This window comes from Salvelinus alpinus, chromosome 5 (genome assembly GCF_045679555.1).
Source record: "Salvelinus alpinus chromosome 5, SLU_Salpinus.1, whole genome shotgun sequence".
Classification (NCBI taxonomy): domain Eukaryota; kingdom Metazoa; phylum Chordata; class Actinopteri; order Salmoniformes; family Salmonidae; genus Salvelinus; species Salvelinus alpinus.
In genome coordinates, this window is record NC_092090.1 from 50,687,138 (window position 1) to 50,707,246 (window position 20,109).

At 42.5% G+C, this 20,109-nt stretch overlaps 1 protein-coding gene across 3 annotated transcripts in view; it reads right to left on the minus strand.

Annotated features, from left to right (window-relative positions):
- Positions 1-1,406: 1,406 nt before the first annotated feature.
- The window catches only part of LOC139576299 (C-Jun-amino-terminal kinase-interacting protein 1-like), a 118,203-nt gene continuing 99,500 nt past the window's right edge, over positions 1,407-20,109 (minus strand). For 2 of the 3 annotated variants that reach the window (XM_071402243.1, XM_071402246.1), the window contains 5 exons: positions 16,964-17,067; positions 11,794-11,910; positions 10,838-10,944; positions 10,491-10,589; positions 1,407-6,042 (listed from right to left, as the gene is read on the minus strand). In XM_071402243.1, coding sequence (XP_071258344.1) covers positions 5,970-6,042; positions 10,491-10,589; positions 10,838-10,944; positions 11,794-11,910; positions 16,964-17,067 — 500 coding nt within the window. In that variant the 3' untranslated portion in view covers positions 1,407-5,969. The remainder of the gene's footprint in view (positions 6,043-10,490; positions 10,590-10,837; positions 10,945-11,793; positions 11,911-16,963; positions 17,068-20,109) is intronic. The other variant, XM_071402245.1, reaches the window with a different exon arrangement.

A 20,109-nucleotide genomic window follows, 5' to 3' on the forward strand; every position in this document is an offset into this window, starting at 1 on the left:
ACCGAGTCGAAATCAGCCATTACAGTCCCTCTTTATGCCATGAAGCTCGTTGATTGGCCAGTGAGTCACCAAGCCCTCGCTACACCTCCAACGTATTAATTAATCAAAACACCAGCCATTTTCCACCACCACCAGGTATTGCTCCCATTATTCCAGCTGTGCAAACGGAAAAATATTTCTGAAATGCCCTATGGCTATAGTGCCACAGAACAGTGCTAAGTTTTACCTCTTTGTATTTATTATGGATGCCAAGGCAGCAGCTACTCTTCCTGGGGTCCAGCAAAATTAAGGCAGTTAGTCATACAATTAAAAAAACATTACAATACATTCACAACATATTTCACAACACAACGGGTGCCCTCGGGCCCCTACTCCACTACCACATATCTACAACACAAAATCCATATGTATGTGTGTATAGTGCGTATGTTATCGTGTGTGTGTATGCATGTGTCTGTGCCTATGTTTATGATGCTTCACAGTCTCCACTGTTCCGTAAGGTGTATTTTATCTGTTTTTTAAATCAAATTTTACTGCTTCCATCAGTTACTTGATGTGGAATAGAGTTCCATGTAGTCATGGCTCTATGTAGTACTGTGTGCCTCCTATAGTCTGTTCTGGACTTGGGGACTGTGAAGAGACCTCTGGTGGCATGTCTTGTGGGGTATGCATGGGTGTCCGAGCTGGGTGTGCATGGGTGTCCGAGTAGTTCAAACAGACAGCTCAGTGCATTCAACATGTCAATACCTCTCAAGATTACAAGTAGTAATGAAGTCAATCTCTCCTCCACTATGAGCCAGCAGAGATTGACATGCATATTATTAATGTTTGCTCTATGTGTACATCCAAGGGCCAGCCGTGCTACCCTGTTCTGAGCCAATTCCAATTTTCCTAAATCCCTGTTTGTGGCACCTGACCACACGACTGAACAGTAGTCCAGGTGCGACAAAACTAGGGCCTGTAGCACCTTGTTGATTGTGCTGTTAAGAAGGTAACACTTTATTATGAACAGACTTCTCCCCATCTTAGCTACTGTTGTATCCATATGTTTTGACCATGACAGTTTACAGTCCTGGGTTACTCCAAGTAGTTTAGTCACCTCAAACATTACGTTTGATTTGTTAAAATATATCCCTGAATGGAAGAAAAAACTTAGTGCAGTTACCCATGCATTCCAACAATCGTTCTGACAATACTGAAACATTAACTTTCTGTTGACCATAACTGCACCATGTCCTAATAATTAGCCAAAACGACTAGTGTTTTCGTGTAGCAGTTTCTGGTGTTTTGGGGTAGCTGTTTTTGGTTGTCTCTGGTGTTTTGCGGTTTGTTTGTGGTAATTGGTAAGCTAAGGCTATAGAGTAGAGCACAGTTGAGGACTGTTATAATAATGACAAGACACCACAGATGCTGCATTGAACATTTTAAATAAATAATACAATTCACACTTAAAAAGAAATAAATCAAAATAATTTAAATTACTACAGTAAGAATTGGTACAGTGTAACATTTGTAATTACAATATATTTATGTATATATGGCATATCTGTACACTCTTTATAACCTTACTTGGTTTCCTCATAGTGGCCATAATGTTTGGGGACTGAAAATAGAAGTAGTCTCGGAGAATGTCGCAAAATCAGGCTTGATTCAATCAGATTCGCCTTAACTTGCAATAACCGACAGACTGCATTGCATATAATTGTTTTTATTTAGGCCATATTGCAGGTGTTGCAGCTGTCAAATTGTGAATGGCTGCTCTTGAGGTCATTGTCACACCAGTTCCACCTGTGTTAGAAGTTCCGAATGTGAAAGTGTAGGCTACATAAAATAATACAGATTTATATCAGCCTAATCAAGGTGTAGATTACAACACACAACACGAAAACAATGATATGCTATGCAATTGTCATTCATCATGGTTTAAGGCAGATCTGATCAGAATTTTGGCCTTTGTTTCTTGGCTCAGAAGAAAAATAGGAATGATGAAGATAAAATGTAAACCTGTGACTTGGAAATACATGTCACTATTCATAGGAAGATGCTTGACAGGTGGTAGAATGAATGTGGTTTCATATCCCATGCTTTCATAAGTTAGAGACACCCATTTGACAAGCATTCCTTCTCACAATGTTTTACATGTTCAGTTAAATACAGTTCTTATAAACAATGCATTGTGCTACAAGTTCGTGTTAGAATGTGATTCTGTGTCAGCCACATTAGAAATCACTTTGTCAGAAAGCCACACAATACAATTATTTGCCCTTTCCCCTACCCCTTCTGTGATGGCAAATCTGAAGACTGGAAAGGTGTAGGCAATAGGGGGATGGCTCCACCTAGCCTTCCAGTGAACTTAAGGTATAAACAAACACCTCTAGTTCCATCAGAATCTACAAGCATCTTAATGGGTAGGAGCAATTGGTTGATTTCAGACCAGGCCATTGTTTCCAGGCACAAACCTCTGGCCATGAGTTGGCCATTTTGAGGTGAGGTCCTATCTTATTATGTTGATCCTTGATCTAGTCTTTCTTTATTATTTTCTTACCATCTCAACATACTCATATCTCCTCCACAAAAATAGCCTTTTTTTCAATCTCTCCTATCAACACACATTGTGGTAAATCTAAAGGACATAGCAGTTACAACAATGATCCTTCATAGAGGCACTACTTGTAAAAGATGTCAGGCACTACCTTTAAAACTACATCGCCCATCATGCATTTCCGACACACTTCACCTTCCATGTCCTTTTTGTGAGGGTCAGAGGTAATTCCCTTTTATGTTACCAGGGTAACAGCTTGAGTAAGCATCCTTATCTTATACCCAGTTATCTAAATGGCAACCCCATTTGAACTCTCAACATGAACTCTCATTTCATGTTCAAACTGAGCATGAGAAGAACTATGAGGCAGTCCACAGTGACCCTTCCTGCAAATTAGAAGACTAAAACTACCTTAAAAGCAAGCCAAAGCGGTTGACTGGAAACTCTGTAGTCCATCTCCTTGTTTCTGGTAATAGAAGTACAATACTGTAATTCAATTAAGGAGTGTACCCTTAATGATTTAACAAGAATCAGTCTTCCCACAAATCAAAGAATAACTAGGGTCATGTTCAGCACAAACAAACGGAAGCATTTCCGAACAGAAAACAGTGTGAGCGCTTTTATTGGTAGGAACCTCTGTTTTAAAAGTTTGCTCTTGATTCCTTAATGTGAATATATTTGAGGGTACTGACAGTGTACCAGAGAGAACACCAAAGGCTTTGAAGCATGTTAAAGACACTATTCCTGGTCAACAGTGTGACCCTAATGCTTACTTGTTTTTGGTTTAGGGGGAACAACACATGGAAAATAAGTAACAGTGTGAGCCACTGATAATTTGGCAGAGCATTTGTCATCCCCTTAACTGTAAAGGATGGGGTAGGGTAATCTGATCCTAGATCGTTAGTTACCTTAGACCACAGGACTCTCCAGTGAGGCCTTATCACCCTCTCCAAACACACTGCACCATTAGCTCATGGAGAATCACTGTTTTCCTCACACAATGTATCACACCAACATTCGAGATTCCATAGAATTAGGAATTAGAAAACTCAAATAGTAGTAATTTAATCTTTATTCATTTATTGATTTATTTTCCCTGACGTCCATTTGCTGTTACCTTAGCGACTATTGGTCTTTCTTCGGTTCACCAAGTCCACAAAGCCCAGTGTTCTACCTAGGATTCAAGCTCCAAGTCCACAAAGCCCAGTGTTCTACCTAGGATTCAAGCTCCAAGTCCACAAAGCCCAGTGTTCTACCTGGGATTCAAGCTCTAAATCCACAAAGATTAGTCTTAGAATACTCCAGTTCAGGGGCCTCATTTATAAAACTGTGCGGAGGATTCACGTCAAAAGGTGGCGTACGGAGAAACACAGAAAGTGCTTATGCGCAAAAATTCAGATTTATAACACAATGCGCACGCACGTCCGTTTCCCTTTATAAATCACAATCAACTCGAAATTTGACGCACGTGAGTGAGTGTCTTGTCCCACCCTTTTAACGCCCATAGTTGCCTATAAATAGTCAGTGAAACGTTCCTAATTAATATTCATCCATACTGACTGCATGACGACAATGACGGCAAATCCCGACAGAAAGGCTAAAAAAAGAAATTTCATCCAGTGTGAAATGGAAATTCTTGTAGGGGAGGTTGAAGCAAGAAAAAATATATTGTTTGGTGGACACAGTGTGGGCATTACAAATGCCAAAAAGGCGTTAGAGTGGCAGCATGTGGCCGCTGTGAATGCTGCTGGCTCAGAAGGACAGACTTTCTCATGAATTAAAAAAGAAGTGGTCAGACATAAAAGTGGAGGCCAATCCCCTTGCTCCTTGATGAGGGACTTGCCAGTATTATAGGGGAATCCCTCCTGAATGGAGTAGTGACAGAGGTGGAGGGGGACACGGACATGCAAGACGCACCCGATGATCCAGGTATGTAATTAGTATTCCCTCGTTTGAAAACCAAATGCATTCAAGTTTTGTTTAAACAAACAATTGTGACATTTTCAATTGTTTTTAGTCGCTGTGTGTTCCTGTGGGGTCGGTGGAGCTACAGCTGAGCAGGAGCTGAGTGCGCCCAGCCCCAGCGTCTCCACTGTACCTCGTGCGTCACAACCCTCCAGTTGCCATGTCCTCACAGATGCAGTCCTGCAAACGCGAAGAGACACCATCGACGCTATTAACGAGGTTGCCAAGGAGTTGATGTGGGACAGGCACGGCTTGGTTTCTGCGGGTGCTTCTCAGTAAAGCTGGGCCCACTGCAGCACAGAGATCCAAGAGAACAGCTCTCGGTAATCGGAACCGGCTAATAAGCCACTCTTCCTCATTTGCCAGTAAATCTGGCTGGTCTCTAAAAATTCGCTCTCTCCGAATTCTTCCATTCATCTTCCAACAGTGCCAAAGCAGCCATTGTGAGTCATTAAGCATTGTAATTGCATGCCTTTTTATACCCACCCATTTGATTGTCAAAGCCACCCAATTGTGTAACACCTTCAGGTGTAGTAATTACCCTGATTGTAACTGACAATAACAGGGCCATTATCACATTGACAGTTCTGTGCAACGAACATGTGATAACAATATATTAAACTTTGCACTGGTATCTGCCCGACTGAGGCATTGAAAACGGCATCAGTTTAAACGTAATTTTTCCTACTGTTCACCTTATTATTTATGAGAATACATTTCATAACATCCAAGTATTGTTTAATAATTACAGATCCAATTAAATATGATTCCCGATTAAACTGTACAACATATTTGAGGGGTTATTTTGCAAAAACAGATATCTCCATTTGTATTTATTATATTAAATCATGTTTTTTGAGAGGTTTCTTTTGTGTGTACTCCAGGGAACTCTTCATATATAATACGTGAAAGGTAATATTTCAATTTATTTTGCACAATGGTATCAATTTCAAAGCATTCCTCGAGTTTCATCCTTCTGCCATCGGAGTCACAGTTTCTCATTTCTCCAGTTTATGTGCATACGTATGTGTCAAAGTGTCTGTGGAGAACCGCACATTCTCCCGTCAAGTTAGTTTTCTATAAATCCCAAAGTTTGCTTAGAAAGTGGTGTACGCCTTCTTTTGTGCCTACGCAACGTTTATAAATGAGGCCCATGGTCACTATGATCTGAGCATTGTGCTTGAGTGGCACATCAACTTCCTCATCAGTGACTCCATTTTGCATATTTTGGGACCCCCTCTTCAACATCTCCACTATGTTTGGATCAATTACTTGTTCAATCTTCATACTGTTTAAAATCTTTGGACAAACAGACACCAGTACCTCTCCTTCTTTCTCTCTCTCCTTCATCTTTTTGTCAGATTTATTAGTTCACATTTGTTAGAATTGTTTTCTCTGTCATGCAACATTATGTTATGATACACTGTAATGTACAGGGTTGTGGTGGAAGGCGGGGTGGGTGCTATTCCAGGTAAATATCCTCTGTCGGACAGGAGCAATCTACAAATTCCTTATAGTACAACTGGAAGGCTTTCCTGTAGAAGAGACAAGAGGGGAGAACAGATCCGGGGGGTAGTTAATAAAAAATCCAATAAAGGTTATTCAATCACTCAGTTCCTTACCTGACAGGTATGACAACTCTCTACAGAAACATACAGTTTATTAGGTTCACCCATCTAGTACCGGGTCGGAGCCCCTTTGCCTCCAGAACAGCCTTAATTCTTTGAGGCATGGAAACGTTGCTCAATTGGTATCAAAGGACCTAGCGTGTGCCACAAACATTCCACACACCATTGTACCACCGCTACCAGCCTGTACCGTTGACACCAGGCAGGATGGGGCCATGGACTCATGTTGCTTATGCCAAATCCTGACTCTGCCATCAGCATGATGCAACAGGAACCGGGATTCATTGAACTAGGTGATGTTTTTCCACTCCTCAATTGTCCAGTGTTGGTGATCGCGTGTGCTCTTGTTTTTAGCTGTTAGGAGTGGAACCCGATGTGGTATGGTTGTATGCTGAAATAACCCATCCGTGACAAGGACTGACGACTTGTGCGTACCGAGATGCCGTTCTGCACACCACTGTTGTACTGCACTGTTATTTGCCTGTGGCCCTCCTGTTAGCTTGCACCATTCTTGCCATTCTCCTTCAACATCTCTCATCAATGAGCAGTTTTCGCCCACAGCACTGTCGCTCACTGGATGTTTTATGTTTGTCACACCATTCTCAGTAAAGCATAGACACTGTTGTGCGTGAAAAGCCCAGGAGGCCCGCTGTTTCTGAGATACTGGAACCGGTGTGCCTGGCACCGACGATCATACCACGCTCAAAGTCGCTTAGGTCACTCGTTTTGCCCATTCTAACGTTCAATCGAACAGTAACTGAATGACTCAATGCCTGTCTGCCTGCTTTATAAAGCAAGCCATGTGACTCACTGTCTAGGAGCGAACCATTTTCGTGAACTGGGTGGTGTACCTAATAAACTGGCCTCTGAGTGTACTGGGCCAATTGCAACCAACAGGCAGAATTTAGCGTTGGATTTCTTAAAACGCGACTAACAGGAGATTACATGAATCTGCATGTTAAAACACTTACTTGCAACCAAAAACTCCATAATAAACGAGCAGATCAGTTGACATGATGTTGTTACTGTTTCAAAAGAGTTAGATGCTAGACAGCTGCGTTTAGGTTCTCTACTCTTGGCCCAATGAAATATCAGGTACATTGAAAATAGGAAGGCTAGTAATTAATAACAAACACTTATTGTTAGAATATAGACCCAATGAATTTTAAGAAACTTGAGTACAGTAAACTCGAGCAGCGTATAGTTCAGGAAAGTAGAGTATAGTTCAGTACAAAATAGTTCAGTATAGTTCAGTAGAGTACAGTACTGTACTGAAGTGAACTATACTGAACTCTACTTTCCTGTACTGTACTGAACTATACTTGAGCTTACTGTACAGTAGAGTACGGTAGTGTATAGTTCAGTACATTAGAGTACAGTGCAGTACATTAGAGTACAGTAGGTCGATGTGCAGGAGTACGAGTATGTAGGTAGAGGTAAAAGTGACTAGGTAATCAGGAAATATAATGAACAGAGTAGCAGCAGTGTATGTGAAGACTGTGAAAGTGTGTGCGTGTGTGTGAGTGTACAGAATGTGTGTGTTAGACTATAAGTGTAAGTATGTTAGTGTAGAGTCCAGTGAGTGTGCATAGAGTCAGTGCAAGAGAGGGTCAATGCAAATAGTCTGGGTAGCCATTTGATTAACTGTTCAGCAGTCTTATGGCTTGGGGGTGGAAGCTGTTCAGGAGCCCTTTGGGCCCAAACTTGGCTCCCCGGTACCGCTTGCCGTGTGGTAGCAGAGTGAACAGTCTATGGCTTGGGTGGCTGGGGTTTTTGACAATTTTATGGCAGGATAGGAGGGAGCTCGGCCCCAGTGACGTACACCAACACCATAGTGCACTCCAAGATCATCACTAAGCTCACTAACACCTTTGCCAAGCTGATCCTCAACACAGCGGCCCCACAGGGGTGCGTCCTGAGCAGCCTCCATCCACATCAACGAGCCGCAGTGGAGAGGTTCAAAAGCTTCAAGTTCCTCAGTGTGCACATCACTGAGGACCTGAAATGGTCCACCCACACCGACAGTATATATAAGGTATTTCAGTTTTTTATTTTTAATACATTTGCTAAAATTTCCCAAAACCTGTTTTCGCTTTGTCATTATGGGGTATTGTGTGTAGATGGTGGGGTACTGGGCAGAGGCCAGCTAGTGGTGACTATTTAACAGTCTGATGGCCTGGAGATAGAACGTGTTTTTCAGTATCTCGGTCCCAGGTTTGATGCACTTGTACTGTCTCCCCCTTTTAGATGGTAGCGTGTTGAACATGCCATGGCTGGGGTGGCTGAGGTCCTTGATGGTCTACTTGACCTACTGTAACACCGGCTACTGTAGATGTCATGTAGGGCAGGTATTGTGCCACCGGTGATGCGTTGGGCTGACTGCCCTTTGGAGAGCCCTGCGGCTGTGGATGGTGCAGTTAACGTATCAGACGGTGATATAGCCCGGCAGAATGCTCTTAATGGTGCATCTGTAGAAGTTTGTGAGGATCTTAGTGGCCAAGACAAATTTCTTCAGCCTCCTGTTGCACCTTCTTCACTACATAAGTATTTAAACCCTTTGCTATTAGACTTGTTTCTACACCTTGATTTGAGTCCACCTGTGGTAAATTCAATTGAATGGACATGATTTGGAAAGGCACACAGCTGTCTATACTGTATAAGGTATAGACAGTTGACTGTGCATGTCAGAGCAACAACCAAGCCATGAGGTCGAGGGAAATGTCCGTAGAACTCTGAGACAGGATTGTGTTTAGGCATATATCTGGGGAAGTGTACCAAAAAATGTATGCAGCATTGAGGGTTGCCAAGAACACAGTGGCCTCCATCAATCTTAAATGGAAGAAGTTTGGAACCACCAGGACTCTTCCTAGAGCTGGCCGCCCGGCCAAAATGAGCAATCGTGGGAGAAGGGCCTTGGTCAGGGAGGTGAACAAGAACCTGATGGTCACTTTGACAGAGCTCTAGAGTTCTTCTGTGGAGATGGGAGAAGAAGGACAACCATCTCTGCAGCACTCCACCAATCAGGCCTTTATGGTAGAGTGGCCAGATGGAAGCCACTCCTCGGTAAAAGGCACGTCAGCCCGCTTGGAGTTTGCCAAAAGGCACCTAAACGACTCTCAGACCATGAGAAACAAGATTCTCTGATCTGATGAAATCAAGATTGAACTCTTTGGCCTGACTGCCAAGCGTCACATCTGGAGGAAACCTGGCACCAACTCTACAGTTAAGCTTGTTGGTGGAAGCATCATGCTGTGGGGATGTTTTTTCAGCGGCAAGGACTGGACTAGTCAGGTTTGAGGGATAGAGGAACGGAGCAAAGTACAGGACCTCAGACTGGGGCGAAGGTTCACCTTCCAACAGCACAACAACCCTAAGCACACAGCCAAGACAACGCAGGAGTGGCTTCGGGACATGTATCTGAATGTCCTTGAGTGGCCCAGCCAGAGCCCAGACTTGAACCCGATCAAACATCTCTGGAGAGACCTGAAAATAGCTATGCAGTGACACTCCCCATCCAACCTGACACAGCTTGAGGGGATCTGCAGAGAAGAATGGGAGAAGCTCCCCAAATACAGGTGTGTCAAGCTTGTAGCGTCATACCCAAGAAGACTCAAGGCTGTAATCGCTGCCAAAGGCGCTTCAACAAAGTACTGAGTAAAGAGTCTGAATACTTATGTAAATTTGATACTTCATTTTTTTTATTTTATATATATTATAATGTTTTTGTTTTTTTACCTGTTTTTGCTTTGTCGTTATGAGGTATTGTGTGTAGATTGATACGGATACATTTTTTTCAATACATTTTAGAATAAGGCTGTAACGTAACAAAATGTGGAAAAAGTCTATGCACTGTACATATATAATTATATTCTGGACTCTGACATTGCTCACTATTATATTCTATATTTCTTAAATACTTTCTTCTTCTGTTTTGGTTTTGCTGGTATTGTTTTGTCTTTTTAGGTATTACTATTCTGTAATAGTAAGGAACATAAGCATTTCGCTACACCCGTGATAACATCTGCAAAATATGTGTAGGTGACCAATACAATTTGTTTTGAAGTCCTCAACTTCATACACTTTATACACTGACATCAGCTTTAGGGAGCAAAAATATCATGGCCAATTGTGGTTGCAAATGAGATCAGCTGTTCTGGTGAACTTAGCGCATATTGGTGGTTTAACGAGAGATCGCCTCGTGTTGAGACAGTGCTCAATGTTGGTTGTAATTGGCCCACTATGGCTAAGAACCTCTTGAATCCTCTGACAATATAAAAGCGAAGGACAAAGAGCAAAAGAGTGACATGATATATATATTTTCTAAGACAGAAACAAACAAAGTTCTCAACCCTCACCCAACAGACTCTGCCAGGGGTTTAGTAGAATCTTCAGACACAAACACATGACAGGCAAATCTCTGGTCAGCTGGGTGTTTTGTGATGAAGCCAAAGTACCTAAGGGGAAACCACACATAGGTAAAAAAAAATATTCAAAAAATACAGGGGTAAAAGGAGTGAACCCCAAGGGGGAACCAGGTTCCGGGAGTAAAATAATTTTGACATGTAAAAATGCAGATTTTACAATGTAAGGTTCCCAGAGTGATACTCTTTCTCCATTTCCTCCACTGCCTGCATAACGACTCATTTTTATTTGAATACGGTGAGCATGACTGACAAAATGTAATCCTGGTGCAGGTACTTACTTGCTGTTCTTAGGGTGATATCCACAGAAGGAAACATTCTTCAACTGGAAGAAGTGGCTGCACTGGTTACTCTGTGATGACAGTAAGACAAAAAGACACACACACATCTATATTATAAACTAGTGCCGGATTTGCGTCCTTAAATTTTGGACTGACTTTCTTCATTTTGGGCTCAAAATAAGCGCATCGTCTGGGACCATGGGGTAGGCTACTTGATATTCCACTGCATTTGTTTTGAGGGGGGGTCAGTAACATTGGGCAACTGTGATGTCACAATGAAATACACACTACATATGAATGCATCATAATTCTTTGGTACGAACCTCATTGACCAAATTCTATGGCTCTGAAAAACAAGTGTTGGGGGTAAAAAAGTATCCACACTCCATGTCAACAACTGCGTTTTGTCATGGAATTTGCTATCTGCTTACACCACATCATCTGTAGGAGCTGTAGCTAGTGAACTTTATGATTGGTCAATTAGATTAGATATTGAAAGAACCCACTGATGGTTACATAGCTTGACTTCAGTTTAGGTGGGCACCGCTATTGCCAGATTAAATTCTCACTCTCCTCTATACAATACAACTGGATTATTATGTGTGGACTGCAATACACTGTTGTGTCCACACTGGAGTGTTATCAACCTTCTTTACTGTGAATATTCCCCTAGTGTGATCTTGCTGGTCAGAGATTTGGATAAAAAGCCTCCATGTATCTAGTCTTGTAAGCCAGACACAATGTCTTGTAGTCGTACTTTGGTCCAAACTAAACTGCTGTCTTTCTAACATGCGCTGAAGGTGTGCCTGAAGAAGTGTGTGTGTGATGCAAATGCATGTGTAGAGTGTGTGTACGTGTGTGTGCATAAATCTGAGTGTCTGTCTGTGTACCTGTCCTGTTTGTGTGGTGTGTGTGTGTATGTGTACAACGTGTGTATTTTAGTGTGAAAGTCTTACTTTGTCAGAGGCATAGTAGTCATCCTGGACTAGGAGCTTCACGCCTTTCACGTTGATCTCAAGGATACAAGACGAAGGTGGGTTATACTGCACTGTCATCCTCCTATTGGTGGCAATCTGGTGGCAATCAAAACAGCATCAGCATCCCTTGAAAAAAGCAGCAGCTGAAATGTCAGGCCTGGTTTAGATATTGAATGTATATGTAAATAAAATATATATATATTATTCTATAATTGGAATTTAAAACGTGAACAGGGAAAGGAGACATAGGAAAGAGGTGCGTTATTAGTCTTAAAATTCTAGTGGCATCTCAGCTAGAAGTATACACTATATATACAAAAGTATGTGGATACCCCTTAAAATGAGTGGATTCAGCTATTTGAGCCACACCCGTTGCTGACCATAAACAAAACATTGGCAGTAGAATGGCCTTACTGAAGAGCTCAGTGACTTTCAACGTAGGACCATCATAGGATACCACCTTTCCAACAAGTCAGTTTGTTAAATTTCTGCCCTGCTAGAGCTGCCCCGGTCAACTGTAAGTGCTATTATTGTAAAGTGGGAACATCTAGGAGCAACAACGTCTCAGCCGCGAAGTGGTAGGCCACACAAGCTCACAGAACGGGACTGCTGAGTGTAAAAATCGTCTGTCCTCTGGAAGCAACGCCAGCACAAGAGCTTTATGAAATGGTTTTCCATGGTCGAGCAGCCTAAGCTTAGACAAGCCTAAGATCACCATGCGCAATGCCAAGCATCAGCTGGAGTGGAATGAAGCTCGCCGCCATTGGACTCTGGAGCAGTGGAAATGTGTTCTCTGGAGTGATGAATCACGCTTCACCATCTGGCAGTCCAACGGACGAATCTAGGGTTGGTGGATGCCAGGAGAACGCTACCTGCCCCAATGCATAGTGCCAACTGTAAAGTTTTGTGGAGGAGGAATAATGATCTCGGGCTATTTTTCATGGTTCAGGCTAGGCCCCATAGTTCCAGTGAAGGGAAATCTTAATGGTACAGCATACATTGACATTCTAGACGATTCTATGCTTCCAACTTTGTGGCAACATTTTGGAGAATGTCCTTCCCTTGCCTGTTTAAGCATGACAATGCCCCCGTGCCCAAAGCAAGGTCCATACAGAAATGGTTTGTCGAGATCGGTGTGGAAGAACTTGAATGGCCATCACAGAGACCTGACCTCAACCCCATCAAAAACCTTTGGGATGAATTAGAACGCCGACTGCAAGCCAGGCCTTATCGCCCAACATCACTGTCCAACCTCACTAATGCCTAGAAAAATAAAGGTTAAATAAACAAATAAAAATAAATAATGCTCTTGTGGCTGATTGGAAGCAAGTCCCCACAGCAATGTTCCAACATCTAGTGAAAGCATTCCTAGAAGAGTGGAGGCTATTATAGCAGCCAACGGGGGACCAACTTCATACTAATGCCCATGATTTTGTAATGAGATGTTCGACAAGCAGGTGTACACATACTTTTCAAATCAAATCAAATTTCATTTGTCACATGCACTGAATACAACAGGTGTTACCTTACAGTGAAATGCTTACTTACAAGCCCTTCACCAGCAATGCAGTTTGAAGAAAAATACCCCCCAAAATAAGAAATGAAACTAACAAATAGTTAAAGAGCAGCAGTAAAATAACAATATATACAGGGGGTACCGGTACAGAGTCAATGTGCGGAGGCACAGGTTAGTCGAGGTAATTGAGGTAATGTGGGTAGAGTTATTAAAGTGTCTTATGCATAGATAATAACAGAGTAGCAGCAGTGTAAAAGAGAGGGGGGCAATGTAAATAGTTTAGGTAGCCATTTGATTAGATGTTCAGGAGTCTTATGTCTTGGGGGTAGAAGCTGTTTAGAAACCTCTTGGACCTTGACTTGGTCTCCGGTACCACTTGCCGTGCGTTAACAGAGAGAACAGTCTATGACTAGGATGGCTGGAGTCTTTGACAATTTTTAGGGCCTTATTCTGACACTGCCTGGTATAGAGGTCCTGGATGGCAGGAAGCTTGGACCCAGTGATGTACTGGACTGTACGCACCACTCTCTGTAGTGCCTTGCGGTCATAGGGCAAGCAGTTGCCATACCAGGCAGTGATGCAACCAGTCAGGATGCTCTCGATGGTATAGCTGTAGAACCTTTTGAGGATCTGTGGACCCATGCCAAATCTTTTCAGTCTCCTGAGGGGGAATAGGTTTTGTCGTGCCCTCTTCACGACTGTCTTGGTGTGATTGGACCATGTTAGTTTGTTGGTGATGTGGATCCCAAGGAACTTGAAGCTCACAACCTGCTCCACTACAGCCCCGTCGATGAGAATGGGGGCGTGCTCGGTCCTCTTTTCCTGTAGTCCACAATCATCTCCTTAGTCTTTACCATGTTGAGGGAGAGGTTGTTGTTCTTGCACCACACGGCCAGGTCTCTGACCTCCTCCCTATATGCTGTCTTGTCGTTGTTGGTGATCAGGCCTACCCCTGTTCTGTCATCGGCGAACTTAATGATGGTGTTGGAGTTGTGATTAGCCGTGCAGTCATGAGTGAACAGGGAGTACAGGAGGGGACTGAGCACGCACCCTTGAGGGGCCTCCGTGTTGAGGATCAGCGTGGCGGATGTGTTGTTACCTACCCTTACCACCTGGGGGCAGCCAGCCAGGAAGTCCAGGATCCAGTTGCAGAGGGAGATGTTTAGTCCCAGGATCCTTAGCTTAGTGATGAGCTTTAAGGGCACGATGGTGTTGAACGCTGAGCTGTAATCAATGAATAGCATTCCCACATAGGTGTTCCTTTTATCCAGGTGTGAAAGGCCAGTGTGGAGTGCAATATAGATTGCATCATCTGTGGATCTGTTGGAGCGGTATGCAAATTGGAGTAGGTCTAGGGTTTCTGGGATAATGGTATTGATGTGAACCATGACCAGCCTTTCAAAGCACTTCATGGCTACAGATGTGACTGCTACGGGTCGGTAGTGTCATGACTTGCCCTCCTGGATGGAGATCTAAGGTGCTGGCTAATCAAAGGTTTCATTCAAGCGTAAACATATACATTGCAATTACTTTCGAATGAGCGGTCGTTCATGTGCAAAGTATTCACATTCCCATGAGTGTATCATTCAACTGTATGTACGATAGTTGAATTCCTTGGCCTCTCCTTCTCCCGCTCTTTCTTTCCTCACCCCTTTCTTTGTGTAACAAGCTGTCATATCAGGTTAGTCCACTAGGGACTTTTCATTGCATTATGTTAGTAATCAATGTATAATCTATACTGTGTGTGTTTATGTAATTCTGTGTGATTATTTAGTTAGTTAGTAAATAAATAATTAAGCCTAATTTGTGTATTGCTGAATCATCATTTAAACTAGGGTTCGTGCAGATTTGAAGTCAACGATGTTCAGAATGAGACTGATACGAGGTAATAATGATTAATGGAGGATGGTATGATAATATATAATGATATATTCTTGAGTTTATTCGGGAAACGGTAACGCATCAAACACATTTTTTCTGTAGTGCCCCAAGATTGCTAATGACCTAATTTTTACATGATTCATTTAATCACGTAATAATTAAACAGTTAATTAATTTGATAATAACCGTCATAACATTAATGATAGTCACGTCATGACAGTAGTCATTTAGGCAGGTTACCTTCGTGTTCTTGGGCACAGCGACTATGGTGGTCTGCTTGAAACATGTTGGTATTACAGACTCAGGCAGGGAGGGGTTGAAAATGTCAGTTAAGACACTTGCCAGTTGGTCAGTGCATGCTCGCAGTACACGTTCTGGTAATCCGTCTGGCTCTGTGGCCTTGTGAATGTTGACCTGTTTAAGGGTCTTACTCACATCGACTGCGGAGAGCGTGATCACACAGTCGTCTGGAACAGCTGATACTGTCATGCATGTTTCAGTGTAACTTGCCTCAAAGCGAGCATAGAAGTAATTTAGCTCGTCTGGTAGCTCGTGTCACTGGGCAGCTGTCGGCTGTGCTTCCCTTAGTAGTCTGTAATAGTTTGCAAGCCCTGCAACATCCGACGAGCGTCGGAGCCGGTGTAGTACGATTCGATCTTAGTCCTGTATTGATGCTTGGCCTGTTTGATGGTTGGTCGGAGGGCATAGCAGGATTTGTTATAAGCATCCGGGTTAGGGTCCCGCTCCTTGAAAGCGGCTGCCCTACCCTTTAGCTCAGTTCGGATGTCATCTGTAATACATCGCTTCTGGTTGGGGTATGTACGTACAGTCACTGTGGGGATGACGTCATCGATGCACTTATTGTTGAAGCCAGTGACTGATGTGGTGTATCCTCAATACCATCGGAAGAATCCCAGAACATATTCCAGTCTGTGTTAGCAAAACAGTCATGTCGCTTAGCATCTGCTTCATCTGACCGCTTTTTTATATGGACCGAGTCACTGGTGCTTCCTGCTTTAATTTTTGCTTGAAAGCAGGAATCGGGAGGATAGAATTATGGTCAGATTTGCCAAATGGAAGGCGAGGGAAAGCTTTGTACGCGTCTCTGTGTGTGGAGTAAATATGGTCTAGAGTTTTTTTCCCTCTGGTTGCACATTTAAGATGCTGGTAGAAATGAGGTAAAACGCATTTCAGTATCCCTGCATTAAAGTCCCCGGCCACTAGGAGCGCTGCAGGCGAGCAAAACCTTGAGACTTCCTTAGATATCGTGCACCAGCTGTTGTTTACAAATATACATAGACCACCCCCCGTGTCTTACCAGAGGCTGCTGTTCTATCCTGCCGATACAGTGTGTATGTAACTCGCCAGCTGTATGTTATTCATGCCGTCGTTCAGCCATGAGATGTGAATTGCACCTTAATTCCAATTCTATTCTTAAATTTGAATTTAGTTTTATTTGCCCACACCCTACAGGATATAGACTTTGAATTAAATTCTGAATTCCAACCCCAACCATGGTGTAATAACATACTATTTTCAATACTATTTTCTCCCCAATTATTTCCCATATTCCTACTCACTCCATTTCTCTCTTCATCCATCTGTCTCTTCCTCCCCCTCTCTCAGTTAAAGTTTATGGTCTTCTTTGGTAATGTGCCAGTTGACATCCCTCTCATACTCTTTCTACCCTCTCATACTCTTTCTACCCTCTCACTCTTTCTTTCACAAGAAAATGCACAGCACCTCCCATACCTTCTGCATAGCTGCACACAGAACATCGTTGCCTTTGTGGTAGGGCACTTGGACCGAGCCCAGGAATTTCATGTGGTATCTGTCTACCCATTCACTGCTCTTCACTGTGGGGCAGGGGGGGGGGAGAAAGAGAGAGAGAGAGAGAGAGAGAGAGAGAGAGAGAGAATATTAACTATGGATGCTACAGTACATTTAAAGGCGCAATATGTAGAAATAGCTCTGCCATTTCCTGGTTTCTAATGACAAAAGCAATATATAGAGAATAATTGTACCATCAATAACTGTCATGGACCGCATAAAGATTTATCCTCACCTGTTTTTGTATATTGCTGCTTAGTAACTAGCAACCATTTAACTATCCTTGAGGTAAGCAACATTCCATCCTTCACCATCCTGTAACTAATCATTTGACATCTGTAAGTATTCATATTCCTTGTTAGTGTGTTTATGTACTTATTATTTCACCATTTATTACTTTGTATGATGTTAAAAAGATTGCTTGCTAAAACGGGATCAGCTGATCCCATTGAAATGTATGGTGTTTAGCTTGGACGTTAGCTAGCCTCATTGCTATTAATGTTTCTCTCTTTAATAGTCATGCTAAACAGCATGGATGTGTGTGTATGCACAATTCAATTTTCATTATGACCATCTCGAAAATGATGACATTTAGAAAAGTCCCAGAGTCACAAGACTAGGTGCATTGAAACCGCCTCGGCCCATAGAGACGGACCATAAAGTTTCTGTCCGATAGCTCTGTCAGGAACACCCGGAAAAAGTGAATTATCAGCACTAATTAAGGTCGCTGCTCGGGCTCCGAATGACCTATCGAGCCAAAACTTGGGATTCGGGGTCGCCTCAGCTAGGCCTATACATAATGTTGGAACTGGACCCTCAGCTAGAACATCACTACGTGTTTTAAAGTTTTTATTATGGTTTAAACAGAAGGTGCTGTGAATTTTGGGCCTGCTCTAAAATATGTGATCGTTGGCTTCTAAATAATTTGAACAAAGTGGGTTTGGTGTCAGTTTGTATCAGTTTGGTGTCAGAATAATATCTTATTGACTGATGGACGCTGACTTGCTGGCTGACTTTTGTACATTTGCAATAAGTTGACAATAAGTCACCAAAATGACAGACTGAAATCAACACTAAAAGAGTTGGCAAATGGCATCACCGCAGTCTCTAGGCTGTGCCGAGTTCAACGAGATGCCCCACTTGACCGTAGCTCACTCGGTCTGACCGCAGAGACCGTGCAAAAAAGTAGGCCCAAAGTGAAGCCTGGTCCAAATTTCAGGTGCTTTTGGGTAACAGCGGCAGAACCGTTAGTATTAGAAACACAATTCAACCACAGGAACATTCCTAAGGTCCTCCGATCTGTGCAAGCCTAACCTTGACCGTGTGGCATTAACCCTTAACAGTGAAAACAGGGTGTTTTCATCTAACAGCTAACAATGACATCTCTCCCCATAGGAATACATTGTCTGCTGCCCTAATTTCAACCTGAAGCCTATGTGGGTTATGAATGCCAGATCAAACTGGCTTCGATGACAATCCATTAGGCCACTATGCGGACTGCCTGTGTTGATTCTAAGCATCCTGAAGCAACCGGAAGTGGTTAAATTCACCCTAAATGTTTTTTGATGTACCCAACCTGCAGTTTGTGAAAAACACTGCATTCAACCCTGTGTAAATCAGTCAGTTCTTAACGTAAATACTTGAAACTCGGGATTCTGTAAAAGCCTGCCCCAATGAGGATATGTGTTTACGTTCAGCTTCCTGTGCCAACCGGAAGTGCCTTAAATTGGTGTCAACACCAACGAGCGATGGAGAGGAACCACTATCACTGCCCGGCCATCCCAAGTTCAACGGGCCAGTCAATTGGGCATTTCTGCAGTATATTAGAGCATGTCAAATTCGTGATGGTAAATGCCCATTGAAAGACTTTGCAAATGGACAGTACATTTGCAATGTTTTTAATGAGGGCTTTACCATCACCAAATGGACATGATGAACTCAATACAAGCGATGGAGAGGAACCACTATCACTGCCTGGCCATCCCGAGTTCAACGGGCCAGTCAACTGGGCATTTCTGCAGTATATTAGAGCATGTCAAATTTATGATGGTAAATGCCCATTGAAAGACATAGCAAATGGACAGCAGTGCACCTGGTGATCGGAACGGGTAACTAGGAGCACATTTTTAAAATGTTTTTTAATGCCTTTAGGGGGTGCAAGGGTTCCACGGCTGGGTAGGGAGCACCTCCCACCCGTGCCCATCCAATATCCCTGGTCATTTTGGACGTTTTTCCCAAAATCTTTAAAAAAAACGACAGTCCCACTTCTCTCTTATCAAACATGATAAATATACCCTCTAGGTTGATTCAGGGCTTAACATATTGATATATATATATCATTTGGTCAGTATAAATGTCATTTGGACATGGTTCACGGACTTTTGGGTTCGGAAGCCGACTTCCTATGATCATATATGGCAAATGGACATAACATCCTGATTTGGCACTTTCAATACTTATGTATGGCATTTGGACATTTCTCATGCCATTTGGCAATGGTTCACTGACTTTTGACTTCCTATGGTCATATATTGCAAATGGACAAAACATAGGCCTTATGGACAAACTCAATAAAATAAGACAAAGGTTCATTGTTATATATGTATTATTGTTGTATTTTTAAATTTTTAAATTTTTGAAAACCTTTTTACATTTTCAAAATTTGACCCTTGGGTCTTTACTTCATGTTCATTTGCAATATGAAAATTTATGGTGGCGCGAACTTGCCATCTTTGGGATTTTTACTGTATGACACTTGGCATTTGCCATATGCCAGTTGCTATAAGCTTTGAATCAACTGCTGTCCATTTGAGGGTTATTTGCGATTGTGTATATGTTTCGCCCAATGGCAATATTTTGCCATTCATTTTTGTCCATTTCATGGGGTCTTCACTTCTGGTTAAATAAAGGTAAAAAAAAAAAGACTTTACTTACAATGTCATGTGCTTGAGTCATTTGGTTATGAGGATCAAACTATTTAATATTTGTGTTCCTTAAAGAGGCAATATGCCGTTGTTGCATCCATTTTAGACTTTAATTTAATGATAAACTGTAGACCCATTGATTCT